Genomic DNA, 16,749 nt, shown 5'->3' on the forward strand with positions numbered 1-16,749 from the left:
AGCAGGAGGCATGCATCAGCTGAAGTGAACGAATGACCTTTTCCTCCACAGGACATATTTCAAAGCTTTTCTGGTGGAGGTCGCAGAAAGTTTAACGGTCATCAGAGTCCTCTGGGTACTTGTTGCTGGGAGACCACGCAGGAGGGCATCGAGTGACACGTGATATGGCCTGGTTGGGTGACAGGCCTTCCTGCCAAGCGTTTTAGCCAATCGGATATGCACGTGGTTTGTGACGTCAGGGAAGGCTGGGATTATAAACCAGGCCACCGGCCCACAGCAGCCGCCATCGCCCTTCCTTCTGAGCGGTGGGGAAGGTAGCTGCGACATGGCTGAGCCTTTTGTGCTTTCCGAGGCAAGCCTGGTGACTGAGGAAGTGGAGATGACTGTAGCTGAGATGACCGAAGTGGAGACCACCGAGGATGAGGCAACTGAAGCTGAGACCGACGAACTCGAGGCGGCAGAAGCCGAGACCACCGAAGCCGAGATAACCGAAGCCCAGATGAGTGAAGATGAGACCAGTGGACCCAAGGAGATCGAAGACGAGTCCACTGAAGATGAGTTCACCGAAGACGAGACGACCGAAAGCGAGGCCTCGGAGGCCGAGTCCAGCGAAGAAGAGACCACCAAAGTTGCGGCGAAGAACCCGAAGCAGAAGACACCCAAGCTGAGATGCTGCTGCTGCTGCCGCCGCCGCCGCCGCCGCCACCGCCGCCGCCGCCGCCGCGCTGATGGCTTCGCCAGCTTCGCCACCTATTTCCCCAGGGTGCTGAATCGGGTCCACACGGGCCTGAGCCTGTCGCAGGAGGCCGTGAATGTCCTTGATTCGTTCGTTAAGGACATGTTCGAGCGCATCGCCGAGGAAGCCGCCCGCCTGGCCCACTCCAACAAGCGCTCCACCATCACGTCCAGGGAGATCCAGACCTCGGTGCGCCTGCTGCTGCCCGGGGAGCTCCGCAAGCACGCCATGTCCGTGGCCACCAAGGCCGTCATCAGATACACCACTCGCAAATGAGCTGCCTCAGGACCCCCTGAGCGCGAGAAACCAAAGGCTCTTTTCAGAGCACTTGGCGGGGAAAGACCTGTAGCGCTCAAGAATCAGAACTGCTTTAGTTCGACCCCTGCCATATGGCCCCTCATTAAAAAGTTGTTAAGCTGAAGGAGACATTATTAAACGTTAGCTTCACAACTGGCATATGTCTCTAGCACAGTTTGTTCCAAGGAAAACGGTGACTTTCTCTTAAACCTAGTGCACCGCCTCCCTTTTCCTAAATGGTCCTTTCTATTCCTGGTGGGTCAGCCATTGTAGGGATCTTTAGGTCCTAAAATATTTGCATAATCATTTTATTTAGCTTTTTTTGTAGTTGGTCCCCCACCCCTATATAGCGGTATCATCCGGAGATCGTTTTCTAGGATACCATAACAAAGTGCAACAGCAGATAGAAAAATCACACTTCCCTCTCCACACTCCTTCAACATTTCTCAAAATCTGAGTTCAATGAAATACCTAAAACAGGACCCAAACTCAGTGTAAAAATAGGTAAATTTTCTAGAGGCAAGCACCACATCTTCAGAAATTACCATTCTGACTTCCTGATTCCTAATTCAGACTTCCTGATTCTTTTTTTTTTTTTCAGCCTATAAGTTTTCACTTTTAAAACAAACACTTCAATACACTGAAAGTTGGCCGAGATGATAGGACTGCCCAGGGAGAGCATCTTGGCCTCCCTCTGGAGAACAGCAGTCATTGGGGAAGTGGCAGCCTGTGAGCCACAGCCACTGGCCCCAAATGAAATCGGTTGACCCTGGGCTGAACCAGTCACAGCCTTCCTGTGATCCTCAGCCCAGAGACTGAGCGGGAAGGAGGTGTGATCCTTTGCCTGTTGTTTTCCCTTCAAGTCCTTGCTTTTCACCAAGGTGATTTAAGTATAGGCATCCAGATCTGGCCCTGCCACAGGTCTCTATCTCTTTGCATTAAAACAAGAGGACGATGTTCAGCAGTTAAGAGAATTAAGGTGACTCTTTGCTCCACCCCAGGTGACTTGAATGCTCATGCTCATGATGATAAGTACTTAAATATCCATTGTGTTTTCTTCTTGGTGCATTGACTTTTTGCTTGCTTGCTTTTCTGTTCGTATGTTTCTGAATTTCAAAGTAGTTGGAGATGTTTCCAATTCCTTTTCTTTTTATTTGATTTCAAGCTTCCTACATCAGTAGAGAGAGAAAACACCTTCTGGGATTTCAATCCTTTGTAGTTTATGATGATTTTTATTTGAACTCAATATTTCTTCATATTTTAAACTGTTCCTTTTGAAAGTTTAAAATAGTAACGATATGCTGTCCAGCACAAGGAAACGTTGCTAATATCTTCTAATAACACTAAATAGAGTTACTCTGCAAAAATAATTAATCAATTAAGTTGTAAACCTGAACTAATACAATGTTGTAACCCACCTTAACGTCAATTAAAAACATTTTAAAGAAACACTTCTCAGTACCCCTTGATTTGGATGCAGAAACCTGTGAAGGAGGAGACTCTCAGGCAAACAATGAGAGAAAAGCTAGAGAAACTAAAGGTATTCCACCTTTTCTTGGTCCCAGTTTTAGTGCTTTCCCTAGGTCAGTTTTTACAGAGTGGTATGCGGTCTAAGTTATCATCCTATTGATTTCATGTCCCGTTTTTGTTCTCAGGATTCCACGAGGGTATTATGGTTTTTCTCGCCCATTACATGCAATAGATAAAGCGAAGGAGCAGATGCACCCACTTATTACCCTTATTATGCCTTTCCAGTGTATCCCAGTTTAAGCATACGTTTAAATATATAAACGGGGATTGATATACAGTAGAGAAATGGCAAAACAGTATTTCACAACCGTTTCACTTTCTAATTCCCTGGGTTCTGAATTTACTTTTAAAATGCAGGAATTCCCGTTGTGGCACAACAGAAACGAATCTGGCTAGTATCCATGAGGATGCAGTTTCCATCCCTGGCCTCACTCAGTGGGTCAGCGACCTGGCACTGCTGTAAGCCATGGTGTAGGTTGCAGACATGGCTCGGATATGGCATTGCTGTGGCTGTGGCTGGCAGCTGCAGCTCCGATTCGACCCCTCGCCTGGGAACTTCCACATGCTGTGGGTGCGGCCCATTGAAGGAAAAAAAACTTCTTTCAGGTGTATGGAATAGGTTTTTTCCCAGGAGAGAATCTTTTGATTTTTAAAACATAAACTCTCCTGACCTGCACTTGTACGGCTGTTGGAGATTGTGTAGCGACAGCAACTCCCGCTCCTTTCTCTATGGGTGCAGCTCATGGCTGACAGGGAGCCACAGCCTTTGGCTCAAAGTGTGGTCTATTGAACAAGCCTGAGCAGATAATAACCTTTCTATGACAGTGGGCCTGGGGATTAAGGGGAAAGTTACTGTGATACCAGGCCTCTTCTTTTTTTGGTTCCTAACTTGTACTTAATCACGGGATTTAAGGAAGGGAATCCAGAGCAGGTCATGTCTTAAGCCCCTTGCTTCAATTTAAGGAGGACTATCGGCAATTTAAGGCCTAACATGTCTTCTTTTCCTATCAGGCTGTTTGGGTGCTACTGTTCATGACATTTCTTCCATTGTTTTCCCTTAAGGTCCATGAAGATTCTTATCGGATTTTTTTTTTTTTTCTGTCAGTGAATTGCTGAATTTCAAAGAACTTGCCAATTTTCTATTAGTCTTCTTTATAATCTGATATTTAGATATCCACATCTGTGTAGAGAGAACATGCTGTGGGATTTCAATCTTTCGCAATTTATTGGGATTTGCTTTAAAGCCCACATTTCATCATGATTGGGAGGCATTTCATTTGAACATTTCAAATAAGTTGTAACTAACCTCCAGTTGACTAGGATGTAGAAATTGTAAAGGATGTTTCTCTCGGCCAAACGATGAGACCAAAGCTATGTAAACTACAAAATTCCAAACGTTTCTTGGGCTCCTTCCTTGGAGAGACTGAAAACAAAGCCTTCTACCTTGGACAGAGCACTGCATGCTCAAGAGTAAAATGGGGGCAGGGGCAGGAGAGGACGCTAGAGGGAGGTAATGGACTATTGGAAGTATGAAGCAGGGAAATGTTGCCTCCTGAGCTCTCCTTTAGAGCAATAGGAGCAGGATTCAGGCAATGAAGCCCCCTTAGTAAGTAAGTCCATTACTTATTGCAATTCTGGAAGGTTGAAAATTCATATAAAAAGTGTTGAACCAAAAAGAGCTTGCTGCACAAGTTGTCATTAAAATCTATCCTGAAATCAAGTGCCTCGTTCCCTCTGTGTACCAATATAGAAATTGTTGTACATACTGGAACGAAATTTCAGAAGTTAGAACTCTTTGCAGAGCCAGGTGCCTTTCCAGAGAAGCACCTGTGGACCAGTTTGGAAAGAGCTGATTTTAGAAAGTCATCTAATTTCTATCATGCTAATGGTTGCTGCTTCAAAATGCCAGTGTTTGTCAATATGACACAGAGTTGGGTTACTAGAGTTATCATTGCCTGCCGGTCTCATAGCTGTGGCATTATGTAAAAAGCAATTTCAAGAAATCTATCACATTAAGACCTTTTTATTTCGCTTTGGATATTTTGCATTTATACTTCAGAAGTGAACTAGCAACATTAGTGTAACACTTACAGATGCACCTTAAAGGGGGAGTTCCCATCGTGGCTCATCGATAAGGAATCAGGACTAGTATGCATCGAACCCGCGGGTTTGATCGATTCTTGGCCTCGCTCAGGGGGTTAAGGATCCGGCATTGCCATGAGCTGTTGTGTAGGTCGCAGGCACCACTCGCATCTGGCGTTGCTGTGGCTGTGGTGTAGGCTGGCAGCTACAGGTCCCCCTAGTCTGGGAACTTCCCTATGCCTCCCCCCCCCCCCCGCGGGTGCAGTCCTAAAGAGACCAAAAACTAACAAACGAACAAATAAACAAAACAAAACGTGCACTGTAATAGGTCTGCAGAATAAAGACTGGGAGTGCAAGGGTTTGTGACCCAGGAAGCCTAGGAAGAATTAGGGGGAAAATGAGGTTTTTGTTTTGAGGAAAATCAAAGAGGAAATGAGTGACTGTGATTCTTTACTTCAGTGGCTGATTGAGGAAAGCGCACCTGGTGCTCATTCACGATCTAATGGTGTGATTTATTGTAAAGAAGAACTGAGTGAAAGGCTTCATGCTTAATCAACAAATTACAAGCATCACTGCATGGAAAATAGTACTGAGAGGACAAAAATATGCCATTCAAAATATTTTGTCCATGACCCACATTATGGAATTTACTTAAAGTGTGGATCCGACCACAGCAAATAATAATAATAATAATAATAATAATAATAATAATAATAAAACTAATGGTAATAACTAAAACCAAATAGTCCCGAGTTCCCATCGTGGCGCAGCAGAAACAAATCTGACTAGGAACCATGAGGTTGCGGGTTCCATCCCTGGCCTCGCTCAGTGGGTCAAGGATCCAGCATTGCCATGAGCTGTGGTGTAGGTCACAGCCGCGGCTCGGATCCTGCGTTGCTGCGGCTGTGGTGTAGGCCGGCAGCTGTAGCTCTGATTTGACCCCTACCGGGGAACTTCCATATGCCACGGGTGTAGCCCTAAAAATAAAAAAAATTTAAAAAGTTCAAGGAAGAAAACCTATTCCACATTCTACCCTAACTGGAAAAATCTTCATCTGCAAACCAAAGGTACTACTCTAACTTGTTCCGGGGAGGGGATCTGTTCCTATTCTTTTTCAGGCTTTCCTCCCACAAACCTTCGTGATATGTGCCTCGGACGGTGGGAGATGCACTCACAAAAGCTCAAGCATCACTCTGTTCCGAGTCACTCTGTGCCAATGAGAGACACGCACTGGGGAGCCACAGCCATATTGGTCAATGTTCAAGCCGGTTTTCCAGGCTGAAAGAGCAAGTGCCTTCCTGCTGGATTCAGTTCTGGTAACAGAGAAGGCATCATGCGTGATTTTTTGGGTCGCTCTGTGCTTCTTTTCTTGATTGGTTTTATGTTTCTAATTGGGGTAATTTAGGACTATTATATTAGACATCTAATCGGGGTAATTTAAGAGTGTGGTGTTAGGCATCTATGGCTGATGTACACAATGCCAGAGATGGGTTTACTTGAACAGCATGTACTTAGTGTTTGACACTTCTGGCGGCCAGAAGTCCAAATCAAGGTGTCAGGTGGTTTGGTTCCTTCCCAGTGGTATTCAAGAAACATCTCTTCCTGGCCTCTCTCCTTGTCTGGGAAAGATGGCAGAGCGCTGCCTACATTGGTTCACAATTTCCTCCCTAAATGAGCATCTCTAGGACTATATTTCTCATTTTTAAATGGACACAGATCATTTTGGACTAAGGGCCATCCAAATGAACAAATTTTAACTTGATTCCCCCAGTGAAGATCCTTTCCCCGTGTACAATCACAATCACATATGCGGTACTAGGGTTCAGGACATCAGCATAGGAATTTTAAGGAGAAAGAATTCAACCCTCGGGAGACATGAATTTTGAGTTATAGGTGAGTTCTTCCATGACATTAGGCGAGCATTTGTTCTTTTACTAAGAGGTGAGGTTACAAGTTTTAACTTTTTGCAACACATGTAAGCCTAGAATAGCCATGGAAAGTCTTACTGAAGCAGATGGTTTGTTTTGTTTGTTGTTTGTTTGTTTGTTTGTTTATGAATCAAAGCATTGAAATCCCTGAGCAGTATGAAAAACTTTGCTTAAAACAGTGTATTATTTAGCTATTGCTGCATGGTAAACCATCTCAAACCTTAGTGGATTAAACAACAAACCTTTATTATGCTCATGTATCTATGAGCCAGCTGAGTGCTTCTGACTGGGGTGGTATTTGTCAAGATTTACATGTAGCCCTCTGCTCTTTTTTCACCATCCCTTGTACAGTACCTATCACATTGCTTCACAATTAATAGTGCATAGAAGTTTTCTCCGTTTGCTACATGGATGGTTGAATATAAGCCATGCTTTGTAGATACTCATATAGTTAAAAAATAAAAAATAAAAAAAAAACACACCAGTGGTGACCATTAAGGGAAAATAAGCTGATCACTCTCATGTAATTCTGCTCAACTATTTGAACACTGTATTTAATTTTTAAAAAGCTTATGACTTTCCATCTCTGTGAAGAGAGAAGATAGATACTCTTTCATTTCAGTCCTTGCAGTGTTATTTTCTTTAAACACCAACATTTATTCAGTTTTGTTTGGCAATTATTTTATATTTTAAAAGACGTTCTAAACATCCCTATTGGTTAGGATGTTGAAACCTGAAAAGGCTGTCATTCTCATCCAAATATTGAGACAAAATATGGGCAGTCTACAGACAGCAAAAGATTTTTCCTCAAGCCCCGAGAAGAGAGGCAGCACTTTCCAAGAGAGACAAAATAGAAAGTCTACTTTAATGTTTTCAGAAACCCACACGCTCAGGAAAAAGAATTTGGCGAGGCAGGATACTAGAGAGAGCTTAACCACTCAGAGCTGTGTGGCTAAGAAGGGGGTCCTTGCCTGATTGAGGAGGGGTATAAAGGTCGTGGGTCTTTTCTGTTCCATGTGGGAGAACTGCGATGTGCCATTATGCCTCCAGAGAGGTCTTTGGGGTCATTCGACTGAGGATTCAGAGTAAATGAACTGATGAGAGGAAATATTTAATTATTGTATTTTTTGAATATCAGTAAAATCTTATGAAAATAGTTCCACAAAACGTTGATTCCCAAGAGAGCAGGAAAACTACCACCAAAGGACCTGCACATGCAACCATCCATATGGTACCTCAGGATCATCTTACACACCCACAACAACATTTTAGGTAAGAGCCCTGTCCATTTCCAAAGACAGTATCATGGGACAGTTTGAAAACTCAGCACTTTTAGTAAGCCATTTCTTTTCTATCACACTCATTGTCTCTATTTCAAATTCACAGTGTCTGCCCTATGACACACAAAATCTCTTCCAAACTTGTTCTGGCAAACGGGTCTCCTGCATACTGTATTCTGTGAGAAGTCATTTTAAGAAAGCTACAACGCTAGGGCGTGTTTAACTGGTCTCCTGCACCTGTAAATTCAGATATTAAGCAGGAGCATTATGAAACCTCATGTAAATGAGCCGTAGAGTGAAGACTGGGTGCTCAAGAATGACTGACTGACTGACTGGTAATCTAAGAGAGGAACAATGCAGTTTAATGTTGAAGAGGAAAAGCCCAATAAGTACATGTGATTATTCACTTTGCAGGGTGAGTAAGGAGGAAGGGCACCTAGTGAGCAATCACGTCCTCGAGGTGAGGTTAATTGAAATGACAAAGTAACGGAAAGGGCTTCACTGCTTAAATATCAAACACAAGTATCAACTCGGAGAAAGTTGTGTTAATCGGACAAACGTGCCCCATTCAAACTTTCTCAGCATTACTCTTGGTAGGAGAATCATTTGAAAATACAGTGAGGACTCGAACCCGACAACAGCATGATTAAATCAAATACTCAGGACATAACGCCGATCCACGGTGCGAGAAAGTGAAGCTACTGTTCTCACTGGTTCAGATTGATTTTATTTGGATTTTCTCCAGGAGTACAGTCTCCGGCTGAAAACAGAAACCTTCACGACTTGAGACTCAGCTTCCGGGTGGATGCTGGAAGCGCCCAATCAGAGCGGCCCATTTGCCACTCTCGACTGGCTCAGCCAATGAGAAACCGGCAGTCTCTGAGGCCCAGCCAGGAACTCCAAGTGTGAACACCTGGCGCGGGCTGAAGCGATAGGGGTCGGCCTGGCAAGTGCAGCCTTGTAGCTTGAGCAGGGGAAATGGGATTCCTCACCATTTAAGATTAGTGAAATCACTCCCTTTGCCCCGATCCTATTTTCTTCCTCTAGCTAGTCAAAGGTTTATTTATTTTTTTGTTCACCTCCAATCCATCAGCCTGATAAAACAGAACCCACCAGATTGTCTTGACAGGAAGAAATCACATTCATCTTCCAAGACAGGGACCAATAAAATATCGCTGGTCTTGCTTCCTGATCCATCATGCCCTCCTCCTCTATGGTCATGGACTGTCACTCCTGGAAGATGTGAGAATGCCTGTGGGGAGGAGGAGGATTAAGCTTGGAAAAGTGGCTGCTTATTCTTTCTACTTATCAAGAAGACATTAAAACTAAATCTAGGATCACTGGTAGACATTAGTGGAGCACAAGAGCACCCAAACTCTCTGCTAGCAGGGCATCTATTCAGACCTTGCCAGGCTGCTTTGTGTCCATCAGCAGGGTTGTGAACTGGCCCATCCTGCCCCTTTGGGGCCTCTGCTGGTGCATTAGGCTTCCTCTGAAATCCTGAAAGCCTTCCTTTATGTCCCTACCGTGCTTCCAACGTCTTCCTACCAGGGAGACAGTGGAGAACCATGTCAGGTAGTGGGTGCTGAAGTTAACCAAATACTATTTGGCTTGGGGAGAACATGGTATTTATCCAGGTGTTTTGTCATGCACCATTGGGAATTGTGCTTTCAGAATGACTCATTTGCATAATTACTGTGCTGCTTATAATTATTAGACTGGGACAGGGAATTGTATCCTTTCCAGGATCTCAGTTTCTTTTCCCAGATGAGATCTTCCAAGTGACGTGAAGGGCCTTACTCATGGTCGCAGAGTTACTAGCCTAGATGTGACACAAAGAACATGTGTGCTCTCCATATTCTCATCCTAGGGTCTATTATCCACCTTTCCTTGTTAAAGCCCATCAGAGACTCCTAGAAAACATGCTTCTCTGAGGTATTATACTTGACAAGAAATCGTTTAATGTAAAAGAAAATGCAGTTTTAATTTGCTTCTCCTACCACCATCTCTATCTCCAGCATAAGATACAGAATTTGGGGGTTACTTCTGCTTCCTTTCTCCCTGATTTCTTTCTGTGACCATAAACCCACCCCATGGGACTCTGGATATGTGGTGCCTAAGGCACGATGGAGAGGCACAGATTGCAAGTGAATTATCTAGAGTTTGAGAGTCCCTGAGAGAAGAGGACTGCAATGAGTATGGGGAAACTTGGTGGCCTCAGGTCAGGAAAATCAGATATTGCTACCAGAGTCTGGTGATGTTCTTTCTTCCTAGTAGTCACTCAAAACATCATCATTCCTGTCTTTGTTGTTTTTTTTTTTTTTTTCTTCTGTGTATCTACATCTAGGGACCCATGAGCGGAAGAGGTTAGAAATTTCATCCCTCTTTGGGGTAAAAGTTCTGCCCTGGATCAGAGGGATCCACTGCCTGAGCCAGGTCACCTCACTTAGGGGCAAGTCAAGTGGAAAACTATTCCAGAGCTTACAGTTCTGGACCAGGGAAACAAGAACTCTTTTGTAAGGATACAGCCAGGGTGAGGCACCCAGCAGCATCTCAAGAAGTGTGTGTTTCAGGGCACTATATGTCAGGATCAGGAAGGCCCCTCATTCCTCGACACTCCTCCCATCCACTGGTCCTTTCTGTTTCCTCTTGCTCTTGATTCCGGGCGGGCATGGGATTGCTTTGACCAATGGAGCATGGAGGAAGTGATGTGATGCTGATTCTCAATCTAATCTTGAAGGAGACAGGTGGTTTGTGCCTTGTTTCTTGAGCACTCTGAGCTGCCACAGAGGAAGTCTGCCTGTCTGGCTGGAGTCACCCTGTGAAGAGGCTCTGAGCCTCTCTGTACCAGGATAGGAGTCCAGCTGAGTCCAGCCCTGCAACCAGCAACTTCAAGGCAACAGGCATGTGAGCGCAAGTTGTCCCCAAACTTCCTGGCTCGCTTACATGTCAGCTGAACACTGTAGAGTGAACCTAGTCTGGTTTATACTTTTCAGGGTCTCTCACACTTCATATTTGGACATATTTGGAATAGATTAGTGAAAATCCTCCCATTCCACACAGATATAAATACTTGAAAAATGACCATAAACTTTAGCATAAGCTTTTGGATCAGCTACAAAAGAATCAGAGATTAATAGGCAACTGTGACCTTTGTATCAATCCTAGACCCTTGATAGAAAACACCCTCAGTGAAAATCTGTCCTTTTTGAATTGGTGCAAATTGTTCACTATGGAGAACACCGTGGAGATTCCTTGGAAAACTAAATATAGAACTACCACATGATCCAGCAATCCCACTCCTGGGAATCTATTCAGAGAAAACTGTAATTTAAAAGGACAAGTACCTCACCATATTCATTGAAGCACTATTTACAATAGCCAAGACATGGGAGCAATTTGGATGTCCATCAGCAGAGGATTGGATAAAGAATATGTGGCATATATATATATATATACATATATATATATATATATGAATATTACTCATCTATAAAAAGAATGAAATAATGCCATTTGCAGCAGCATGGATGGATGTAGAAATGATCATATTAAGTGTGGTAATTCAGAGAAAGACAAATATCATATGAGATCACAAAAGTGTGGATTCTAACAACAACAACAAAAAAATGTTTCAGAAGAACTTACAAACCAGAAACAGACTTGAAGATTGTGAAACCAAATCCGCGTTCACCAAAGGGGAAATGCAGGGTGGAAGAGTTATTTTAAGGAATTGGGACTGGCATATATACATTACTATATATGAAATAGACAGGCAACTAGGACCTACAGTATAGCGCAAGGGTAATCTCCTAAATACTGTGTAATGTCCTAAATGGGAAACAAATCTGAAAAAGAAGAGATATATTTTTTCTTTAAATGTAGAACCTATTTACTTTGCTGTACACCTGAAACTCACATAACTTTCTGAATGAAATATACTCCAACAACATGTATTTTAAACATAGTTTTTAAACATCTGGCCTTCTGACTACAAGGAAAGGGAGATGACAAATAAACTTGTATCTCTCTACTTTGGGTCTAATGGAGACATGAAGGATTTTTTTGTTTTTTTGTGTGTGTTTTTTTTTTTTTCCGAGAATTTGAAATCACAACTCTGCACTCATGTAGCTTTGGAGTTCCAATTCACACTATCAGTACAGCTCAAGGAAGTCTGGTGGAAACTCAGACATGGGGCACATGCAAGTTGAGTCCTTTCTGGGGGAGCCCATCGTTTACTGAGGTTTTAAAGAAGGTTCCCCCAGGGAGTTCTGGTGTGGCTCTGAGGTAATGAACATGATTAGTATCCATGAGGACGTGGGTTCGATCCCTGGCCCTGCTCAGTGGGTTAAGGATCCAGCATTGCCTTGAGCTGTGGTGTAGGTCACAGGCCCTGCTTGGATCTGGCATGGCTGTGGCTGCGGCTGTGGCTGTGGTGTAGGCTGGCAGCTGCAGCTCCAATTCAAGCCCTAGCTTGGGAACTTCCATGTGCTGAAGTCGCGGCCCAAAAGAAGAAAAGACGAAAAACAAACAAACAAACAAACAAACAAAAACAATCAAGAAAGAAGTTTCCCATGGATAAAGCTCTCGGTGACATGCTCACAATGAAAAACACAAACCCATGTCCCTGCAAAGACTTATCATCAGGTGTAAACTAGTGAAAAAGGCTTTATCGTGTTTCAGCTAAGGAGAGGATATGACCCATCCTAAGGAAAAAACAACCAACTATCAGAAAGACTCAAAGAAAGTTCTTGAAAGGAGAAAACTGGACCACAGAAAGAAAAGGTTAATGTAATTTTCAAATAACCAACTAGACACACCTGGATAGAGAAGTAGCGTCCTGAAAGAAAGATGAAAGAAACTGTGGAGAATGCTTCCTAGACCGATAAAGACAAGGAAAGGTGAATGAAAGATCAGGAAACGTAAGGCATGAACCAGAAATGTAAAAAGTGCATCTGATAGGAGTTTGTGAAGGTGATACTGGGGAAGAAGGCTATCCCAAGGAGAAATAGCTGGACATTTTCTTGGATGGAGGATATCCTTGAATCCCCAGCTTCTGGAGACACACCCACACACACATCTTGGTAGAGCTGCAGAGCAGTGAGAACCTTGGTACATAAGACATGGGAACATAAAACCCACATAGCCTAGACTTTACCTCTCCCAGAAAGAGTTTCCTGGGTAAGCCCTGGCTGAGTTGGATGCCCCTCCTCTGGGCTCCCCAAATAACCTGGGACCATCTCTCTCACCACATTGAATATATTATAAGTATCTGTCGAAAGTGTCTGCTTCCTCGCTCTAGACCCTAACCAGTTCACAGGCGCTCAGGTTATGCACCTGTGGTTCGCAGCACCTAGCAGTGCCTGATGTGGCAGGTATTCAGTAAATGTTTGTTGACTAAAGGACAAATGAATGCAGGCTGTGCTGTAACTCTTAGCATGAAATTTCCTGACCATTCTGGAGGATAGCATGGCTATAAGACTGTGGCTGGAGAAATGAAAATTACTGGAAAGTGGCAATACCAGACTCTTCTTTTTTCTGTTTTGACAAGCAGTTACCAATTTTTATCCCGTCGCCCAGAACCACAACAAATACTCCAACATATGTTGTACAGTTTGCATGGATGATTTCACACAGACTGGACAGTTTTATTGCGTTTTTGACAGTTGGCCATGCCCCGCTTCTGGAGAGGTGGGAGGGGGCAGATGATAACCCGCTTAATGGATCTCTAAAACCCTACAAGGCGAGTACCGTTTATATTGCTGATGGACAAAGAATAAACCTGACTGTGGCAGGTTGAGTCAACTTCCATGGCCCACACAGCTCAGGAAGCAGGTGAGCTGGGATCAGATCTCAGAGCTCAGCTCTACCTGACACCTGGAGGCCAGCTTCTGGCTGCTTGGACTAGGCCACCTCCCTGAGCAGGGCAGGGGCAGGGGTAGGGGTAGGGTCCGGTGAGGAGAACAGGGAGTGTGGTGGGATGCCCATGTGGCAGGCCAGTCCAGGCAGGAGTGAGCCTGGATGTTCCCTGCTCCCTCCCTGAGGCTTCCCAAGTCCTGATCCCTGGGAGCCAAGGCAGGGAAGAGCTGGAACCCAGGAGCTCGGCCAGAGGAGGGCTTTTCCCTCGGGTGAGAGTGACCGAGGCCTTGGGAAGCTCTGGGGGCACCAATGAGATGGCTCACAAGCCCCTAAGACACTCCCCTGGTGGAGACCTACCTGTATGAGACCCAGGCAAAGCCTCACTGAGCACAGTCCCACCGCCCCGAGTTGCTCGGGCCCAGGGCCAGAGATTGGGGCACGGTGTCTTGCTGAGGGTGAACGGTCTTCTAGCCTGTGAGGACATTGCTGTGGGTTCCAAGGCCAGTCTCAGGCCACAAGAGCTTTGGAGTCTGCTCAGTGAAGTGGCAGATCCCCTCAGGTCACCCCGTCACCGCACCTGAGGCCAGAGCACAGCAAAGTTCATCTCCACACCTAATTATACCTCCCAGTCTTGATATTCTGTCCTGGTGCCTACTAAGCACCTATTGGAGTGAAATGTTCAGAACCTTGACTCCAAGGGAATTCAAACCTTTCTAGGTTAAAATTCCTCTTCCGATAGGTTTGTTTAACCCGTGCTTATTCTAGAATTCAGCTTGAGAATGACCAGTGGTCGATGGGTCCTTCCCTGGCCTGTTTTTTGGGGACTTTGGAGCCACCATGGCCTCTTCTGGGACAATTTCCCCTGGATTTAGCTTGACTCATCACCCCCCACCCCCCGACGCCCGATTTCTTCTTTCTTCTCCAAGAGGCCCTGTGTCTCCTTAACTGGGCTTGGGAACCCACTGAATCCAGTACCTTTCTTACCTATAGGATTTTTTCAAGCAGCTCCCCCCACCCCACCCCCATACAAATCCTAGTAAGGATGCAGGTGTTCCTATTTTGGGTTCGACTTCTGTCCACCCCTCCCTCCACCCCCTCAGAGCTATTCATTGCAAACTTCATCTATCATATAAGGCAAACCCAGGTTGGGTTTTGTTGTGTGAGCTTCGTGGTAGTGAACCCAATCTCTCTGAGCCTCACTCTTCTGGACGAAGGAGGACTTGTGTTTGTCTGTCCCAGGGGAAGGAATTGGGCACAAGGTAGGGGACTAGAGCTATGTGTTTAACAGATGCCACAGAGTCCCTGCCACATAGAATCATAAAGTGCTCAAGTTTAAAAAATGCTTCCTGTATCCATTTGTGTAGAGCTGCATCCTGAGAGGTGAGGAGGGAAATGTGCGGCCCCCAACTTCTGTGACATCACTATTGATTTGAAGTTAGCTAGCGCAGGCGTAACTCCCAAATGACGGCCGACAGAAGGCGGCCTCTGATGAAGACCACGATGCAAGCATCCTGGGGGTCAGAGAGTAGGAAGAGAAAGAGGCAGGGGGCTCACAGCAGGCCTGGACCAGACACTGCACCTGGCACGCTACATCTAGTCTCTCATTCAATCCTGGTCACAGTCCTTCTGTAGGGGCCTTATAATCTACACGCCCGTTTTACAGTTGAATTTCCAGAGGCTCAAGGAGACACAAGTCACTCTAGGCTGAGATGGTCAAGTCACCTTCGCAGAGGAGATAGGATTTGAGCCAAGCCTGGAAAGGTGAACAGGATCAGGAACAGGAGACGGGGAGGGCCCGAGGTTTCATGGGATTGAGGAGGAACAGCTGGCCCACAAAGCCCTGAGTCTGCAATGCACAAAGCCAGCAAGGTGACAAACACTTTCCACCTGCTCCCTAGCAACTTCCCATCACAGCTCAGAGCTGCGTTATCTCTGCAACTTCACTAACGTGAGGCTCTGGAGATAACCTGCTTATCTCACGGTCAGCTCTAAGCAAACAGATGAGGCCAAGGCAGCCAGGAGAGCATCTCCTCACAGCTGTCTGACACCAAAAATCTCACGCCACCCCTCCAGTTGTCCGAGGGCCCGAGTCTCAGGACTGGGAATAAGCGTAGCCTCCTTTCACTTGGCACTCCATCTGCATCAGCCACTGGATCTTCACAACCTTCTTGGAGACCCTGATCTTCAGAGGAGGAGGCTGAGGTTCAGACAGCTCAACTCACTTACCCAAAGCACCACATCTAGGAAGAGGGACACGTGGAGTTTGAACTCGGGGCAAATCAGAGTCCAAATCCTGTTTCCTTCCTCTTGCTGTAGAGCCTAGTCTTGTAAATCACAGCAGTTACTGGACCCAAACAGACACTGTCATCACCATGTCATGTCTCTTTTCCCAGCTTCGCAACACTATTTGTCTTCAGAAAACAAAGGCACCAGAGCTGCAAGGAGAACCAATCGTGAACGGGTGATGCATCTTCATTTCCCACTAACCTTTGTGCTCTGAAAACCCCAAACCCCAAGATACATCTTTACTATCCGTCCAGTTCTTTTCCCTTAAAGGGTGCCCACACCCTGACTTTGTCTGCCCACCCAGCACAATTACTCATAGTGGCCATTTAACTCTCAAAAGTGTCCGCATTAGTTGGACAAGAAATTATACAGTCACCATACCTACAAAGAAGGGCAGCAGCCTCACAGTCAGGTCCTTTTTGCAACCTGACACACCTGCCAGGCGATGGTCTGCAGTTCCTCCGAGGGAGGGTGCAGTCCCACCTGGGAGGAATACCCAGCTTCTCCAGGAGGATGGAAAAAGGCCTAAGCAGATTATCAATGTGCTTTTGAGGGCATCCTGAGTACATTGTAGCTCGTTGGTCCCAGAGGGTCAAGAAACGGGGGTAAATGCAGAACTTTCCCTACTTGGGGCGCAGAGGGGTTGAGCACAGCCTGCCCTCTCTGCACAGCTGTGCCCCAGCTATGTGGGGCACGGAGAGTTGGGGACTCAAACAAAAACGGATGAAGGAAAGACTAATGAAGGGACCCA

The 16,749-nt window shown here is 45.4% G+C and overlaps 1 protein-coding gene across 1 annotated transcript; it reads left to right on the forward strand.

Annotated features, from left to right (window-relative positions):
- The first annotated feature begins 285 nt into the window (after nucleotides 1-285).
- On the forward strand, nucleotides 286-1,190 carry LOC146394727 (uncharacterized). Its single transcript, XM_085007458.1, has one exon. It carries the CDS (start codon nucleotides 326-328, stop codon nucleotides 1,010-1,012), a length of 687 nt encoding a protein of 228 aa, XP_084863584.1. The 5' UTR covers nucleotides 286-325; the 3' UTR covers nucleotides 1,013-1,190.
- The last annotated feature ends 15,559 nt before the right edge of the window (nucleotides 1,191-16,749 follow it).

Source organism: Sus scrofa, chromosome X (genome assembly GCF_054392235.1).
Source record: "Sus scrofa isolate SSC_HxYL_T2T_F1_AM1 chromosome X, Sscrofa_HxYL_maternal_Yorkshire_Landrace_v2.0, whole genome shotgun sequence".
Lineage (NCBI taxonomy): Eukaryota > Metazoa > Chordata > Mammalia > Artiodactyla > Suidae > Sus > Sus scrofa.

What these genes read in the sequence shown, in the direction of transcription:
- LOC146394727 (XM_085007458.1), top strand. Translation starts at nt 326, where the DNA reads ATGGCTGAGCCTTTTGTGCTTTCCGAGGCAAGCCTGGTGACTGAGGAA.